This window comes from Lissotriton vulgaris, chromosome 5, assembly GCF_964263255.1.
Source record: "Lissotriton vulgaris chromosome 5, aLisVul1.2, whole genome shotgun sequence".
Lineage (NCBI taxonomy): Eukaryota > Metazoa > Chordata > Amphibia > Caudata > Salamandridae > Lissotriton > Lissotriton vulgaris.
The window spans coordinates 656,394,952-656,413,113 of NC_141693.1; the positions used below are offsets into that span (position 1 = coordinate 656,394,952).

The 18,162-nt window shown below is 40.7% G+C and overlaps 1 protein-coding gene across 2 annotated transcripts in view; it reads right to left on the reverse strand.

Moving 5' to 3' along the window:
- Positions 1-18,162, reverse strand: part of LOC147711368 (cysteine-rich motor neuron 1 protein-like) — a 279,746-nt gene that overhangs the window by 36,230 nt on the left and 225,354 nt on the right. Inside the window, exons 4-5 of one of the 2 annotated variants that reach the window (XM_086922082.1) lie at positions 10,939-11,181; positions 7,440-7,910 (exon numbers count right to left, since the gene is read on the reverse strand). In XM_086922082.1, coding sequence (XP_086778208.1) covers positions 7,891-7,910; positions 10,939-11,181 — 263 coding nt within the window. In that variant the 3' untranslated portion in view covers positions 7,440-7,890. Of the gene's footprint in view, positions 1-7,439; positions 7,911-10,938; positions 11,182-18,162 lie in introns of those variants that run through there. The other variant, XM_086922083.1, reaches the window with a different exon arrangement.

The window sequence follows — 18,162 nt, forward strand, 5'->3', positions numbered from 1 at the left end:
CAAGCAGACTAGTGCTTGGCCCCTCCCGCCCTCACGCCCTCGCCACTACATGACTGTTCCCTTTCCCAGTAGGCGCAGCGGACGGGCGCAGCGGCGGTGCCAGCGGGGCACCAAAGGCAAGCCCGTCTGCGCCCGTCCGCGACGGGCCGGGACCAGGGGCCACGATAGCTGGCCAAACAAATACCATCACCTACAGCCCCAGCACCTTACTTCAATTGCAAGGCTCTACCAATTCCCAATGTCTTGCATCCTGGGACCCCACCACAAAACTTTTTCACTGCCAACACTGTACATACCAAAGCTGCCCACCAAAACCTCCGCCATCATATCACATGTTCCTTGTGAACTGTAGATCTCTTCCTAAGCACTCCCTGGAGATTTCTTTGCTGCTCTCTGATAAACAACCTGACGCCATATTCCTTACGGAAACATGGTTACACACAGACTCCGACCCCGATATCATTCAAGCACTTCCCGCAGGATATCAAATTCTTCGGGCTGATCGTCCATCAGGAAAAGGCGGCGGCATAGCTGTCACATATAAAAACCGATATACTTGCCGCAGCTCTCCTACTAACCTGTCCAGTTGCGAATACCTCACATTTTCGCTTGACTTCTCCCCTACATGTACCTTTTCAGGGACTCTTGTTTACCGGCCTCCCGTCCCCCCTAGCAACTTTATTAACAACCTTGCACCTGCAATAGCCAGCGGAGTCTGTAACCTACCGAACTACACTCTGCTGGGTGACCTCAATGTCCATTTAGATGACCCCCAGGACTCGGCAGCTACCGAATTATTCCACAGTCTTGAGGCACTAGAACTCTCCCAGTGAGTGCTGGAACCCACCCACTCCAAGGGACACCTCCTGGATCCAATCTTCAGCAACTGCATTCACCTTACAGTTAGCTCACCCATTCCTCTCCCATGGTCCGACCACTCCCTGATCCACATTCACCTGGTCACCGTCAGGTTCACGCCCCACACCACCCCCCGCTCCCAGGAGAGACCACAACTGGTCAAAACTTAATTCTAGCCAGTGGGCATCCACTTTGGAAGCCTCCGTCCCAGAAAGCAACCCCGACCCGGTTGTCAGTAATGACAACTTCAATAAATGGATCACCAATTCTTTAGATTGCATTATTCCAATCAAAGACATTAAACCTAAACAGAGACCAAGAAATGCACCGTGGTATTCCCAGGACCTACGTAGTTTGAAGAAGGAATTCAAAAAACTAGAAAGAAAATGGCGCATTGACTACTCACAAGCTAGCAAAGATGCATACCGGACTGCCATAAAACACTATAAAAATGGCATAAAAAATGCCCAATCCAACTTTTTCGAAAACAAAATAAACGAAGCAGCGTCTAAACCTAGGAAGATATACTAAATTGCAAAAACCCTGCTCAAACTTCCGGACAACTTACCAGATCCTCTGAGTGCTCAGACTCGCTGCAATGAGCAGGCCGAATATTTCCACAATAAAATAGCTATGATCTACTCTTCCTTCCCTCAATCCCCTCACATCCAAACAGGTCACAAGGAAACAAGCCCGCCCCCTCCTGCCACCCTGGAAACCTTCCCACCACTGGAGCCTACCACCCTGGAAACTATAATACTCCAGGTAAAATCCGGATCTCCCAGTGACCCAGCCCCAGCTGTTATGTTATGTTATGTTATGTTATCGGTATTTGTTGTGCGCACAGCTGCTCCAGCGAAGGAGCGTCCTGGCGCATTGGCAAGGTAGGACATAGCATAACAGAAAACAGAACAGAGAAAAACAGCTAAAAAGAATGGCTAAAACAAGAATGTTTTAATGGCTTTTCGAAAAAGCATCAAATCCTCCAACAGGCGAATTTCAACCGGGAGGGAATTTCAAATGGTTGCAGCTTTGACACCGAAAGAGCGTCCACCAGCACGACGGAACCTGAATCTAGGGACGACGGGGAGAGCCTGGCCCTGGGAACGCAAAGCGTGTGTAGGAACATAAAAAGACAGGAAGTTAGACATGATCTGGGGACCAATTCCCTTCAGAATTTTAAAGGTCAAACAAAGGACCTTAAAATGGATTCGCTTCCTCACTGGAAGCCAATGCAGGGAGCGAAGAACATTTGAAACAGAACAAAATCTGGGCAGGCCAACTATCGCCCTAGCTGCAGCATTTTGCACCCGTTGTAAGCGGGTAATTTCTGCCAGATTGGTCCCCACCAGGAGGGAGCTGGCGTAATCCAGGCGAGAGATGACAGAGGCCTGAATCACCAGCTGCCTGGTTGGGGCATCGAAGAATTTAAGGACAGGTCTTAAGCCCCGGAGGAGGCCAAAACAGCAAGCTGCTGTTTTCTTGGTATGGCCGACGAAAGTGAGACCAGCATCCAACCAAACTCCCAGGTTTTTTAGTTCTGACACCGGAGTCAGAGGCGGTCCCAACTCTGACGGCCACCATTGGTCACCCCATAGTTCCACTCTCTTACCGACAATCATATTCTCTGTCTTGGTGGCGTTAAGCTGGAGACAGTTCGCCGTCAACCAGCTGGCCACCGCCTTCAGTCCATTCTGAAACCTGGGGGCGTCTTGTTCCGCATCCCTGCTAGGAGTAACCGCCAGCTGAGTGTCGTCGGCATCTGAGACCAAAGTCAGGCCCCACTGCCTAGCGACCTCAGCCAGCGGTCTCACGTACAGGTTGAATAACGTGGGACTCAGCAAGGATCCCTGCAGAACCCCCATGGCCAGCGGCTGGAATTTGGACTCAGGACAATTACTCCCATTATTCTGCTCACCATCCTAGACCTGATCAACAATTCTCTATCCTCAGGTAGCGTACCACCGAGGTGGAAACAGGCGACAGTTAGGGCCCTTCTGAAAAAGGCCAATCTTGATCAAAAGAACCCGGGGAACTCCCGCCCGATCTCCTTGTTGCCATGGATAAGCAAGATTGCGGAAAAACATATAAACCACTCCCTCACAGAATTCCTGGAAGCAAACAACTTACTGGATGCATCTGAGACTGGGTTCCGCCCCATGCACGGAACAGAAACTGCGCTCCTTGCTGTGATGGAAGGAGCTAGAATGATTGTGGATCAGGGCGGCACTGCGGCCATCATCTTATTGGACCTCAGTGCCGCCTTTGACACCGTAAATCATGATATCTTGCTGCAAAGAATCTCAGAACTAGGAATCACCTCTAAAGCAGCGGCCTGGCTCCAATCACTCCTATCAGAGCACTCATTCCGTGTATGTGAGGGCAATGTCAACTCGCCCAGTAAACCACTCAGTTGTGGGGTTCCTCAGGGCTCCTCCCTGAGCCCCTCACTGTTTAACATATACATGTGCCCCCTTGCTGAAATAGTTCGCCCTTTTGGCGTTCAAATTGTGTCTTACGCTGATGACACCCAGCTGGTGGTAACTCTGAATCACCCCTCCTCTCATCCAAGTGATCTAACGGGCTGTATGGAAGCAGTATGCACCTGGATGACCCAGTCTTATCTAAAACTAAACGTAGATAAGACAGAGCTAACGGTACTGGGCAACCCCCCACAGAAATCCATTGAATCCTTGTGGCCACCAGCACTGGGCCCGGTACCCCTAGCCAAGGACACCATTAAGAGCCTGGATGGACAATACACTGACACTCAGCTACCAGGCAACCAAATTATCTGCCACTTGCATGGGCATTCTGAGACTTATCCGGAAGATCCTTCTGCTCCTCCCATTCAAGGCCAGACAGATCATGGTCCAGGGCCTAATCCTCTCCCGGCTGGACTTCGGGAATGCCCTCTATCTAGGAGCCCCCCAACTAACCCTGAGAAAACTCCAGGTGATCCAAAATTGCGCTGCCCGTACTCTCTAGTGCATCCCCCGTCGCCAATCCGTGAGATCTGAAGTAAAAGATCTCCACTGGTTGCCAGTGAGGGAACAAATCGATTTCAAAAGCATGTGTATTGCCCACCGTGCCTACTGGAGGAAAGGAGCAATTCTGAATCACACTCTGATCACCCCCTACCATCCCAACAGACAGCTAAGGTCGGCCCATACCTTCCAAGTCATCAATCCTAGGATCAGAAGAGAAAGGAGAGGAGGCAGAATGTTTTCAGTAAATGCGGCAAAACTCTGGAACTCTCTTCCAATCTCTCTCTGATCAGAACCTAACATTCTGCTTTTCCGGAAAAAACTAAAAACCTTTCTCTTCAGTAGATAACTCAGCCCCTGCCACATGCACCTGTTTTTGTTAAGCGCTAGGATGCCTGCGGGTAGCTATCGCGCTATACAAAAACTAAATCCAATCCAATCCAATCCTTCTTGACCCTTTAGTTGAGACACCATGTTATCTTATAAAGAGAATGAATAGTAATTCTCATTATCAATCCAATATGGCGGCGACTCTATCCCAAAAGGCTGGCCCATATGAAATATAGAGTCATCTGCGCATGGGTAGCAAAGCAGACAGGGCTGCAACCCCATAGATGAACCCGGGCAACATTGCTGTTAGGAGAGAGTAACGGATGTGGGAGGATAGTGGACCGCTGACCTATGTATCCGTAGGTCAGAATCCGAGAATGTTCTTATAAACGGTATGCCCCCGGAGAAACATTACAGTAAAAATAATACCAATTCAAAAAGGCGCACACGTCATACGTAGAGAGCAGATCCGTGTCCGTGTAACATGACCCTAGGAGAAAATAATTAATATAGGCGGACAGCGGACTGCTGATCTTCGTAAATTTGGGTCAAAACCCGAGAATGTCCTTATAAATAGTACAGGTGGGATAGATACGGAATTCCCTCTTGGGTACATTATATTTAAAAATAATACCATTTCAAAATGGCGCCCACGCCACACTCATAGAGCTGATCAACTGCGCATGTGCAATGAACCAACACATGGGCGCGTGACTAGCGTCTATAGCAACAGCTGAGACTAATCGGCAATCAGTTAGGATACATAAGGGACGCCCGATTTCAAACTCAGAAAGGATGAGACAGATCCGCGGCTAAGCAGGAGGTGGAGAGTACTAAGGTAAGCCCCCGGGACGGCATTGCCATTAGGTAGAGGAAACCGATATCAGGGGTGGCAGGATATCGAGCCGCGTCGGACAATGGATAGTAGCTCTATTAGAGTAGAGAGTGATAGTTGAATTTTTGGTAAACGGCAGGAATGAACTGAATATCTAGTGGTACTGAGGGAGTAGCTTACTGAAGTGACATTGCGGATTGAGTTTAAACAGATGCAGAGCTGAAAACACGGGAGGAAAAATAGTGAGTGAACCGAAGAGACAAAAATAAGATGTAAATAGGTTTGGTTCCCGCACCGCCATGATATTTGAGTTAATATTTGGAAGTATTGATTAGAATCAAATTTCTTTTGGAAAAGATAATCAACCACGAAGGAAATAGAGATAACATACACCATAAGGAGAGCCACCCTATTATAAATGAGGGTCATGTGATACGGGTGTAATAAGACGCTGCAGTATATTCTATTGCAAGACTTAACTAGTGTATGTTATTCTCCCAACTTAGAACATATCCAGTTCTGCCAATCTCGCTGAATGATTGAAAGCCGATACCCGAGGTGTTACCGCGGTGAAGGAAATAAGTAAATGACAAAAGGTAAGGGTGCATTTATAAAATATGAGTGACTATAATAAAGAAGAGAAGAGTAATGAGATACAGCAAAAAGTCCCCTTATTTTATATTTTTTCAAATAGAACCCTGCATTAAAATTAATGAAATCTGTAACTACCAAAGTGGTGAAGAAACCAGTAGAATACTAAAGAACTGAAAGGAAACGGTTATATAGAACGGTCAAAAGGTAAGGATTACTTTCACCCTTAGTCAGAACAAAGCGTAAATCACAGACACTAGGCTGACAGTATGCTTCCTACCTTTCCTAGCTCTAAAAAGGACAGCCTCCCAATTAGGCCAAGCGAGGTGATGAGGATTTTTTCTCAAGTCTGAGAGAGATCGTACACTTTCCCACTAAATGTGTTGAAAGTTCAAGACCCACAATAAAGGTTAGTAGTGGATGAAACTCTCTGTGGTTGAAAACTGCATGAAATTTGGCTGACTACTAAAATGTAACGGAGTGTCTATAATACCCTATCAGGGGTGATGTAATTTGCAACAAGTTATAAAGAACTACATGTGAAATGTGTAAAAACAATAGGACAGACGCATATCAAGAATCTATGTCCCTGGTCTGGGCAAAATAGTACATTAGGTACATCCCTATTCAATGTAAGCCGCTTCATGTTTTATAAAGCTAGAGATAAAATAGCGGTAGCCTTTGTTTTGAATAACATGTGTTGCACTTGTTAATGAGATACAAACATGTATTGTCTGACATCTTTCTAACGTTTAGAAGGACATCACCATCAATATACTGATGACCCCACTTACATTTTTTCCTGAAGAAGGTGTAACCATATCTACGGCTAATACACCGAAACGTGTCGGCGCACCACGCTGTATAGAATCCAAATAAAGCCTGAGGGTCTCCATAAATACCCCAATTTTGGACATTAGAAGCCTCACAAAAGTGACACAAAGGCTATTGGATCTGATTAACCTGAAAAGACATCAGTTGATTCATTGAAAATAGGGGGTTACTTTGGCTGGTATTTACTTAAGTCTTGTGTGATTAGGTTGTGATTAATGTTTTTCATGCAAACTGTATAATTTTTATTATATTAATGAATGTTTTATTAATTGTCTTTGTAAACTATGAGATGTTTTTATATTCACTGCTTTTCAGAAAAGAACCTTTTTTTCTGAAATTTTAACTTTGTGAAGGATAATATTATGTGAAGTATGATAAATTTTTAATAAAGAAAGAGTGTAAACTTTACATTTTAGTTTGTGGCCAAATTTCTAAAGAATATAATTAAGTTACTGCAAAGTGTGAATGAGTTGAGATTTTAATTTTCAATTGTTGTTCCAGGGACACCTCTTTTGACTTTGATGCTCTGCCAAGCTACCAAGGGGGTGAGCAGGGTTTAACTTCAGCGTGTAACTCCCCTGCTCTGACTAGGGTGGTGGGCTTTGTTTGGTTTAGGTGCATTCCCTCGCCAACCAGAAGCCTAATTTATAACACCAACCCTCCTAATTGCATTCTTCTTTTAAGTGGATGCCACAAAGACAGTCACGTCTTGTGCACATTATCTTACGTTTGTGCAACAGTAAAAAATCTCTCCGTGGCGAAATGGCTAAAACAAGGAGAGGAATCTAAAGTGGGTAGGCCTGACAGTGAGAGAACAGACAGGTTCACTGATTTTATTAGGAGACACCGATGCCATCTTCAATGATAATGGTATGCGGTTTCACAGCTCTGAAGTACATAGAAGAAAACAAGAGTTGTACAATGGAAATACGAACTTAATATGATTTAGGAATTCGTCATGAAAATACTCTGGAGATTATTTCGAGATGAAGAGACAAAAAAGGTCTTTATTCTTTCCTTTAATGATAAATTGATTTTTTCACATGACATTATGTGCTACATTCATATATCCTCACCATGCTTTTGGAAATTGGTCTAAAAACTCTCAAAGTTTCTGGGAAAGGGGATATTTTGGCTACAAGGCAAATTGTGTTTCTCTCAAGACTGCAGTTTAAGGACATACGGACTTCTCAGAAAAACAAACTTTAAGTCAGCCCCATTTGTTGGACTTCAGGATTCAGATGCACATGCGAATAATACTGTCCACTCTGCAGCATTAAAATCCTTTCAGTGCAATTTGGTTATAGCCATAGAAAAAGAAAATGTGTTTCATGTACTATGCTGTCCGAGTTCATAATATTTACTCTCTGCTTATTTATTTTATTGAAAGCAATATTATTTTTACATATCATATACATTAGACTGGTCACAAGTACAGCCTTGTAAAATAATGCTTCACATTTCTTGTGTGTGCTCTGTTGGGGAAAACAAAAAAGGAACTCGTGAAAAACAAGTAATATTCTATTTCTTTTACATTCTGAATTCAAACTTTCTCTGTGTAAGTTCAGTAGAGACATGGGGACATCACCTGTCTGTTTTCCCTGTTCATGCTGGTAATTTGTTTTATCTGTGCCTGGCTAAGACCATAGGGAAATCTAACGTGTGTGGTTAGGGACATGCTACACTTGGTTCATCATGTTGCAAGGAGATGTGGCCATTAAGATCCAAAATGTGACATAAAAAGTATGAAAATAGAATTGTGAGGGGAATGTAAGCTACATATTCAGAAAGTTCTCAATAAGTTTGGAGGTTTGGTTTTCTCATTTGGTTGCTTGCTCTGTTTGATGAGCTGTACTGGTTTTGTATTAATGTGAGGTGAATGTCACCAGCATTTCACAGGGAACACCTCACCCCACAAAAATGTCCTTACATTTGTTAATAGCCCAATTGACACCCAAAGTCACCTTCTCTATTACAGAACAGTTACATTTTTCATCTCTTAGGGAATTTGAAGCAAATGTGATGGTTTATTCTTGACCTGCATCCAAACAGCCCCTAATTGACTTGAGCAGGTATTCATTATAACCACATATTACCGTCCAGGAAGAAACACTTAGAGATCAGGTGCTTTCTCTAGATCCCTCTTTATCAGCTGGAATCTCATTTTCACATTCCTTGCCCCATTCGAACACCACAATTCAATTAGGTATTTTTCTCATGGAATTAGATCGCTTAGACAACCTGGCAACACACCTACTATACAATTCAAGCATATCAAGAAACTGCAACAATTTCTCTTTGCTTATAGATGATTATACCTACTTTCTACTCAAGCCTTCTTCTATAGGACTTCATGCTCTGAGATGGTATGTACTAAGTAACTGATCTGTTTTTCCCAAAACATTGTATGTCCACTTTTAGAGTGCATCCATACACTTCAAAGTTAACTTAGACCTTGGCAACCATCTCATCATGCTCTTCCCAGGATTTACCAAACATCAAGACATCATCCGGCTAATATTTCACAACCTGTTTGTCCCCTTGTATCAATCCCAAAGACCTTTGGAAAGACATAGGCAGCTAGGTTTGAGCACAACAGATTTTCCCCATTGGCCTCTGGTTACCACAGTCTGTACCAACCATTTCATTGCTTCTACCATTTCAATCATCCAAAAGTTTGTTCAACTCTTTCTTGACAGCATAAGAACATTGACTGTTAACCTCTTTATTTTTAAAACAATAGACCTGATGTAATTCTTTACTTGATTTTGTGAACAAAGGATTTCTAACAGCCACACTTGTCAGATATATATGGGAACTGCTCTTAAGACCTCACAGTTGCTTAAACCTGTTGCATCTGTACTTATGCTCTGGCATTGTAATAAATGAAAACCCTGTACTCTTTCTACTGATGTCGCCCCTCCGTGATACATATAATTTACCAACAACACTTTTCTCTCTAATCTGAAGTGTTCAGATATTATTTTGAGGTTTTGATTTCCTGCTCACTATAACATCATGGATTTTTGTCCTTTTAATTCATTTGCACTATTTCTTTGAACATTTCTCTGTATTCGTTCTCAGAAATGATTGTTAATCCTGGATCATGAATCAAGCACCATTTCAGTTTTCCTACCTTCTATCTCAATGCAATCTGAGGGATTACTGCCACTTTTATTTCCAAGCTGCAACAAAATCTCACCACACACATCTTTAACTTCCACAGCTGTTCTCCCTGCAAGACAATATTTTCTATTGGCCATATCTTCAGCCAGACAACATCTTTATTGCTGCTCTATGAACTTTGCCTCACTCTCCATTTTACCCTCTGACTTTTGCACACTCACTACATTCACAGACTCTTTCCTGAAATTAATTTATACCCCATCGTGAGTTCTATGACCTTTGGCACTACAATCACTTCAAAAAGTGACCGTTCGTCTTTCAACCATAAGTCTTCTTGTACTTTTTCATATTTACAGTCTAAGAGGAATCGATTCCTTATTCAGTGGCCAGTTAAAGTGCCAAATTTAGAAACTGAAGGCAATCTTCTGATTGTGATAATATATTCCTCCACTGATTCCCCTCTCCTTAAAACCTTCACCCAAAATTAATGTTCAGATTGTAGCAGAACACAAACAAGAACATTTTGCCAACTGAATTAAAGCCGTGAAAATGGGTTCTTCCACATTACTCAAGCTATATGGAAGCACACAGTCTGCATCATAAGGAAACGCACTGTGTTCTATTTAGTTACCACTTGCAGATCAAGTAAGTATCTGCAACACTGTGTAGGTTCTGACCTGACCCTCACTCGAAGCTGCAATGGCCACAACATTTACTGTGTCTTTGTCTCCCTTCTGATCACAGTGTCACCAGTGAAAATTCAAAATAAAACGGGCTTGAGGAGCTCCTTGGAGGCACACATATCTGGTGTCCTTATATTTTGGTGGTGCCACATATGTCACATCACCATCACACACCTAGGGTATCTTGGAGACACACTGTTCATCCATTCCTTTCCTCAATCAACGTTACACATGGCATCCAGCAGTCCGTTCTTATCTGTGGCTCTGTGAAACACTGCATTCCACTGCTCTTCAATGCTTTTAAAGAAGTATCTTTTTCCTCTTCACTTGGGTCACAACCTCAAAACGACACCTCCACAGCTTTGCCTTGTCTGTGTAACTCCAAATAGTTGAGTACACCAACGTGTACTCAACTACATGTCTCAACTTGCCTAAAGGACTTCGGCACCTCTGATCTGTATTCATCATCGTGTTCCGCACAGGCTGCTTGTCACCAGTGTTGAGATGAGGAACAATAGAAGACACCCGGAGAAGAGATAGACAAGAGGCAAGTTGATTTAGCCCTCATCCACAGTCTCCACCAACTGAATCCTCAAAAACATATACTGTACAACAGTCTCCTTCCATTCTCGAATGGAACCTTCCTGCAATGATGCACAAGATTCCACACATAGATATTATTATGCATTCTTACCTGGAACACATTCAAAATGATCACAGCACTTCCCAGGAACTCCTTCACCCTTTAAAATAATTTCCTTTTTAGTGTTGCTTTCGTCGCAGTGATGTTTGCATTTATCAAAGTTACAGGTGCAGAAGCTGGGTATGGTGGGGCAGCATTCCCCAGGAGGAATGTGAGGTTTACTGGCAACTGAATCACTGGAACAATTCAGTGGGGGCATCTCCGGACACGTGATGTTAGCACAGAGTATATTCACTGAAAATTGAGAAAAAATTTAAATATAATATGAAACTTTATAGAGGTTAAAGCTGATATCTTTTTTTAGATAACAATTTTATTGCTGCCTGAACATGGAAAAGAGGAACAGCAGTTGGCGACCACATTAATCATATATAGGTCAGTAAACATTATTGTTTGTCTTCAGCAGAATAGGCAGTATACTTATTAAGGATAGAATGTATGGTTCATTACTCAGACCTTACAGTACCTCGTTCGCATCACTTCACCAGGCAAGGATCCTCTTCCCTCATCTTTAATTAGTTCATAAGATACCCCTCTCTAAACATTCCAGTCTTTCCACAAATTGTTGTTGAAGTATTCTGTAGCCCTTTACTCTTCTTCAGCCATCAGCCATTCTCCTATATCTTTTAGCCACCTCTCAAAGGATGGTAGCCCAGATTGGATAAATGAGCTAAGTAGACACTAAAGTTCTGGGGGAAAGCAATAGTCTGGAGGATTTAGAAGTAGGGGCCCAACCCAAAATCCATTCAAATCACTATTAATATGTAGGAAAATGAACATTGTACACTTTTTCAATGAAACAAAGTCGAAAATGCAGTTTGAAGGTATATCTTCAGGCAATTAAAATACATTCTAATTGAAAAGCTTAATATCATGCTCAGCAACATGATGTGAATGAAAGAGGTAGGATGTTGAGGATTTAAAAATTATATTTAACATAATCATCTCTATTCCCTCTTCTGGGTATCACTTTTGATGGACGTGCTGCTCATGCTTGTCTGAGGGGTTATGAAGGCTTCTTCCTATCCTTAATGCTGTGCTGGATGGTGGTGTGTGAGCATACTCCACAATAAATAATCCTGTGATTTAATCAATACTATAGAGTCTCAAATGTATTGTTTAACAGCTTTTAATATAATGTAAGGGATTAGCTTTGATGTTAGTGTGCATTGGCTTTCTTTGTGTTTCCAGATTTGCACATTTTAAAAGCGCATGGTTCTCTGTACCCCCTTTCTGCCAATGCACTGGGACTTCTTTGTTTATTTAATTTGATTAAAAGGTCCTACGTTCTATGTAATATTTAAAAGTTGACTGTTTTGTGTGTGCCTGATATTCCTACTGAAAAGAAATTTACAGTTGTATACAATTGAAGGCCACTTCCTTCAGAGCAACGGAGGTGCTGTTTATATTCTGAATGTGTATCTTTTCTGTGTAGGGGTTAGTGCACAATATTATTTAGATTTAGGAAAAAAGTTAATAATACCATGTTATGTTTTATATATACCTATCGGTTGTGAGATGTAACTTTCTTTGTCACATCCCGGTGACTGCACTGTTTCTTAGTCTAAATTTGTATATAAACCGACCATTTGGGTAACAAGTCAGGTACCTTTCTGATCCTCTCAGAGAGCAGCCTCCATGTTTGTCTGTTTACCACATTTTCTTCACATTGCTCTTCTACCTTATCAAGCAGCCTTTACAACAAATGTTCCTTGAATCTCATTTGCCCTGAGGTGGACTGTATTTGGTGTTAGATATTAATTTGATTATGGCACAGTTTCCGCAGCCAATTAGATTGTATATGCATTTGTATTTATGAATTTTCTGAATTGATTAACCAATGCTTTTTTTGCGTTTTGTGATGTCTTCTTCATTTTTAGCCAACCTCCATTATTTGTCCTTTGAATCCTGTCTTGTGTGTATTGCCTTGAGTGGATTTTCTTTTGTCGTGGGGTAGTTTCTACAATTCATGCTGGGTCCTTCTGTGAAACAGACTGCCACATAGCCCCGATCCTTCAATCAGTCTATTTAATGTAATAAGTGCCAACACAGGGATTGTGACCTAGTGCTTGTTTGTGGCATGATGTTAGGCATGATGTTAGGCTGGGGCATTCTGGTGCTGGTTTGGCACCTAGGATCCTACCAGCTGCATATTTCACTTCACCAGGGCTTGCCTAGTTTCTGTCCCACTCTTCTTGATGTCAAACATCCATTGGCACCAACGGGCAGGTCTGGGTCTCACAGTTGGTACCCCACTCCTCTGGATATTGGGCACACCTTGACACCAAAGAGCAGTTCTAAATCTCAGACAGACTGTCATTTACTTATTTATTTAGTACAGATTTTGCACTTTAGTTAGTCTGTTTGTAACCTTCTTGGGTCAGTAATTATAGTAAGCACTGTAACAGGGTTTTCAGATGCTAGTAATGAATATTTCGCTGGGGACCTCCTTAGTATTTTTAAGTCTTTTTAAGTCTTTTTTGCACATTAGCACTTTGTATTTTTGCACTTTGCACTTTATATTTCTCTTGCTGATATAAATTGTAATATGATGTATGATGATTTTTAACTTGTTATATTTTAATTGTTTTTAATTGCTCTCAATGTAGGTGTTGCTTGTATTGTTATTAATGTTATTAATGTAATATATATTCGCCATTGTCTTTGTATGATATTAAGTTATCGCAATAAAGTATTTTGACTGACTGACTGACTACTTATTTATTTATTTGGAAATATTTTTTGTGGAATAATTAAAACAGTACCTTACTTTCAAATAACATAAGGTAGAGAATTAACATGGTAATAAAAGTGATATAACAGGAAAAGATACAACCTTATGCATAGGAATGAAGAGAACAATTATGTACATATAAATTCATAATTATAAGTATATGTTTGGATTATTGGATTATTGAAAAAGGAGGGGAACATAAAGAATAGAGGGAAGGGAAAGGAAGAAGAGAGGAGGAAGGGAAAAAGGTGAGGGAATAAAGAAAAAGAAATATAATTATTAGCTAGTGTAAGGATGAGTGTGTATAGAGAAAAGAAGTAAAGGGTAACCAAAGTAAATCGGATTTAATTTTTTGAGGTTTTGAAAAAGATGAAACAGTGGAAATTCTATGTTCATCACACATAAAGTTCCACCGGGTTAGTATACAAAGTTTTGAGTTGTCTTTCCAACAAGTAAGGATAACTTTAAACGCCATAGCAATAAAAAAGATCAAGTAGATTCAACCTCAACGAAGGAATATAAAATTCATTAGACATGGAACCATTAAATACGTTTTGAATAGATAATGGAATACAAACATGAAAAATCTTAAAACATTTGAACCATACAGATTCCCAAAATTTGAAAACATTAGGGCGATAGTACAATAAATGAAGTAAAGTACCATTAGAGGATACACAAGACCAACAAAGAGGAGAGTGAGAGAGGTTAATTGTATGTAGAAAAACAGGTGTTCGGTAGACTCTATTATATAGAAAAAACAAAGATTGTGTGATATTAGCAACTTTAGAGGTGGTAAAGATTGTGCCATTGCTTATCCTATTCTTTATTGGAAAGAGTTAGCGAGAGATCAAGTTCCCAAGCCAATTCAATCAATGTTTTTGGTCTTTCTGAGGTGGAATAAGAAAGGAGTTTTTATATAAGAGAGGCTTTCACATTCAAGTCAAGAGAAATGTTATAGAAAGGAGTCAAAGGGGAGAATGGAGTGACATTAGTTGGAAAATTGTTATTAGAAATAAAAGCCTGGAGTACCTGTGATATTTGAGAATATTGGGATAGACAGAAGGAGGTAAATCATAACACTCTTGTAAAATATTGAAAGGAATATCCGAGTTATGAGAAAGAAGTTGTTGGACATAAAAAATATTCTTCTCTCTCCAATGTTTGGAATAGAAAGATTTAGGTCTAAATTTAATACATTTGTTATACCAAATAGAAGAGGCAAGAAAGGCTTGATGAAAATTGGATCCATTAGTAAATAGTGAGCGTAACAGGTGTTGAGAGTATTTTAAAAAAGGGTGCTTAGCTTCAGACAGACTGGCATGACCATTGTTTCTTTGATGCGCTTCCCAAGTCATGTGCAACAAGCTGCCTAAGTCGGCCTTCCTCCACATACTGATCATTGCCGCAACTCTAGGCTTGGTGTAACCAGAGTACAAGTAGTGATGGGGACCGTCCCCACACCAATGTCTGTATAATGGGCTATGTTGTCCAGGTTACGGTGACTTAGACCATGCCAATGCACATGAAGCAGTAACTGCACCCCTGCTCTTTCCATGGACATGCTACCCAAAAGCACTTGGTCACAGTTTGTTGTGTGCACCAGGGACAAAACATGTATGGACCAATTGTCCCTTACTGTTTCCTCTCATGCTCAAACACTTCATACACCATACGCCTACCCTATTGCCACCAAAATATTAGCCTCGCTCCCTTGCTGACAAATATACTGCCAGTCTTAGTGCAATCAAAAACCCCTCATTAATTAAAAATGCTGGAACTGACTGTAGTACCAGGTGTGCCAACTGACTGTGCTAACAGTAGCACTAAGGAAGAACTTTGCTATTATTATAATCACAGATTCTACATTTTGGAGGCAGGCCAGCACCCCAATGACATCAACATGAAGGGGGCCCTCACAGACTGCAGGCCAGAATACTGCTTTCACTAAAACTGAGGCCCTGGCAATTTCCAGCAGCCCAACAATTTGGTGTTGTTAAAAGTAAGGTGATTACTATGTTAAAAGTAACATAGTACAGTATTAAACATAAAACAGCACTGCAAATAAGAAGTGTTTACCAATTTAACCTTTTCAATTCATATAAATCAGAAAGTTGAACAGTTCAGTGGCATGGCGGGATTCGACTTAAGACTTGTAGGTCAATACAATTGCAGGATTCAGTGCTGTCTTGTGGTATTGTGGTTAAGTTAATATTTGTGTGCACTAAAACTGACAAACAATATGCTATTTTATAAATGATCCTACATATATAGGCAGAATTAATTTAGTTGCACTTGAAACACATTTTATATGATATACATGGAAGTGAAGGTATTGATGTGTTTTAGGCCGCATATCTGTATAAATATTCATTTTAAATAAGATTAATGAAATCTCTGACACTTACTCCTGTGCCCCCTTACACATCTTCTCCTCACAGGCTCCTGTGTAGTAGTTTTTTTCCTCTGTTATAATTACCTTGCATTCAATTAACATTTCCCTGTTCTCTAAATGTTCTCTATGACTTGTAAAATTTGTCAAGGTCTCTTCTGCTCTAATCACTATTCATTCACTGGACGTTTTTATTGTTCAGTGTATCATATTTGTTTGAACATCTCCAGATGACATTAGCATAAAGGGTGTTGAATACATTATTTAGAAATGGGATGGTGTGTATGTGTTAAGGTAATGACGTGTATACTTTTTCTGTTCTGATTTGTCAAAGAAATGATACTTTTGCTCACACCACTATGAATTTGCAGTTTATCTAATTTGCTTTCAAACCGCAATGTGTTTGCAGTTTCTCCAATTTGCTATACAAGAAATGTGTATAAGAACCCCATAATTTTTGGGTTAAACTAGAGATTTTCCCCAGCTTTCCTATGTAGCTTGGGAAGCTGCCTGATTTCTTATGTTTTTGCTACCCATTGAGACTTAGATTATTTTTCTGATTTGTTTTACATACCCTGTATAACTTTGCCTATGATAATTATTTCGAATTTTGTTATAAAACCCTTTAACGGTTCATTGATCTAGATTTCAATTCTTGAGTCAACCTCAGTATTTAATTACTGTTTTACTCTCCTGATTGATGTTTGGGGAGGTGCTTTAGCGTGATGCATATTATCACATGAAACTTATGTTTAAGACTGTCTCTGATCTAGTAAGCCGTGGGGGAACAGAATGCGGCGAATGTTGGGGTGTCCAGATTTTGGGGTATGGTTTTGCTCCCCCTACCATTAAAATTATTGATTTTTCTTGAGAGTGTCAGTGGGAAGGATTGGAGTAGTTTTAGCTAAGCAATGACACAACGGTGGATGCGAATTTGAGAAAATCCTCAAAAGATTTGCTAGAGTAGATGCAAGACCATGTAACATCAGTTTAGATGTGTACTACTACGGATGCACACTCTTTTCATCCTGGTATAGTGGATTTCAGTGAAATGTGTAACTCTTTCAGGCAAACTTTTTTATAGTGTAAGATCTTGCTTACAGACTTAACAATGTGGTACCAATACTAGTTACTGTTAGGGATATACACATTCACTCCATCATGGACTTCAGAGCTCTCAAGTTGCCCGAAAACAGGATGAATAGCGGCTCCAGTCCAGTTTTATTCTTTGCATATTGTTACAACTAGTCCGGTATTAAACTAAAAAAAATACTGCAATAATAAGAAAATAAAAACATAACTGGATTAATTACTCCCACCTAGAATGGGAAAACTCGTGATGCTTCAGCATACTTTGTTCCCTTATTTTGCACATGAATACATTTCCTGATGTAGAGCACTTTAGAAATGATATGCTTTTAAGACACTCATATTTTTGGTAGGGAAGAGAACGGAGTCACAGGTGCACAATCATTTGCCCGGTGGTACACAATTTAACCAGATTAAGATGTTGCTACTCTGTGCTCCTGGTTCCTCAATTTTGAACTTAGTAACGAAGCAGAGTGTCTTAGTGCATAACTTTGCCAAGGCATCATTATAGTTAACCAGAAGCACCTTCTTTGCAAAAGTGTGGGTCATTTCGGAAATTCAAGGAATAGTGGTCGTGGGGCCGTGAAATGGTAATATTCACTGTGTGGCGCCGTCAGCGAGTCTTTTTAGCCAATGATAATTTGCATTCTGGAGCTTGACGTTTATGTTTTCTAATATATGTAGGTATGGTCTGTTGGTTGAAAGCCAGGGCTAACTGAAATGCTCAGATTTGACTTTCGGAGGTAAGGCAGATATATAACTTCAAGGAGGGAACCTGCTTCCTTGTTAATATCCAAGTTCTGTTAAAATAATTTTGGCACATGCTCAACATTTTTCCAAAGCAGAATATATTTACCTGACATTTGTGGTTCAGTGTTTTTTTTTCCCGAGTGCTCTCTATATTTGGTAAATTGTTAATATGTGTTTATTTACAAGGTGCAAACAGAGATGTAACAACATAGGGAGGTTTTCAAATGCACTTTTATTTACACGCCTGGAT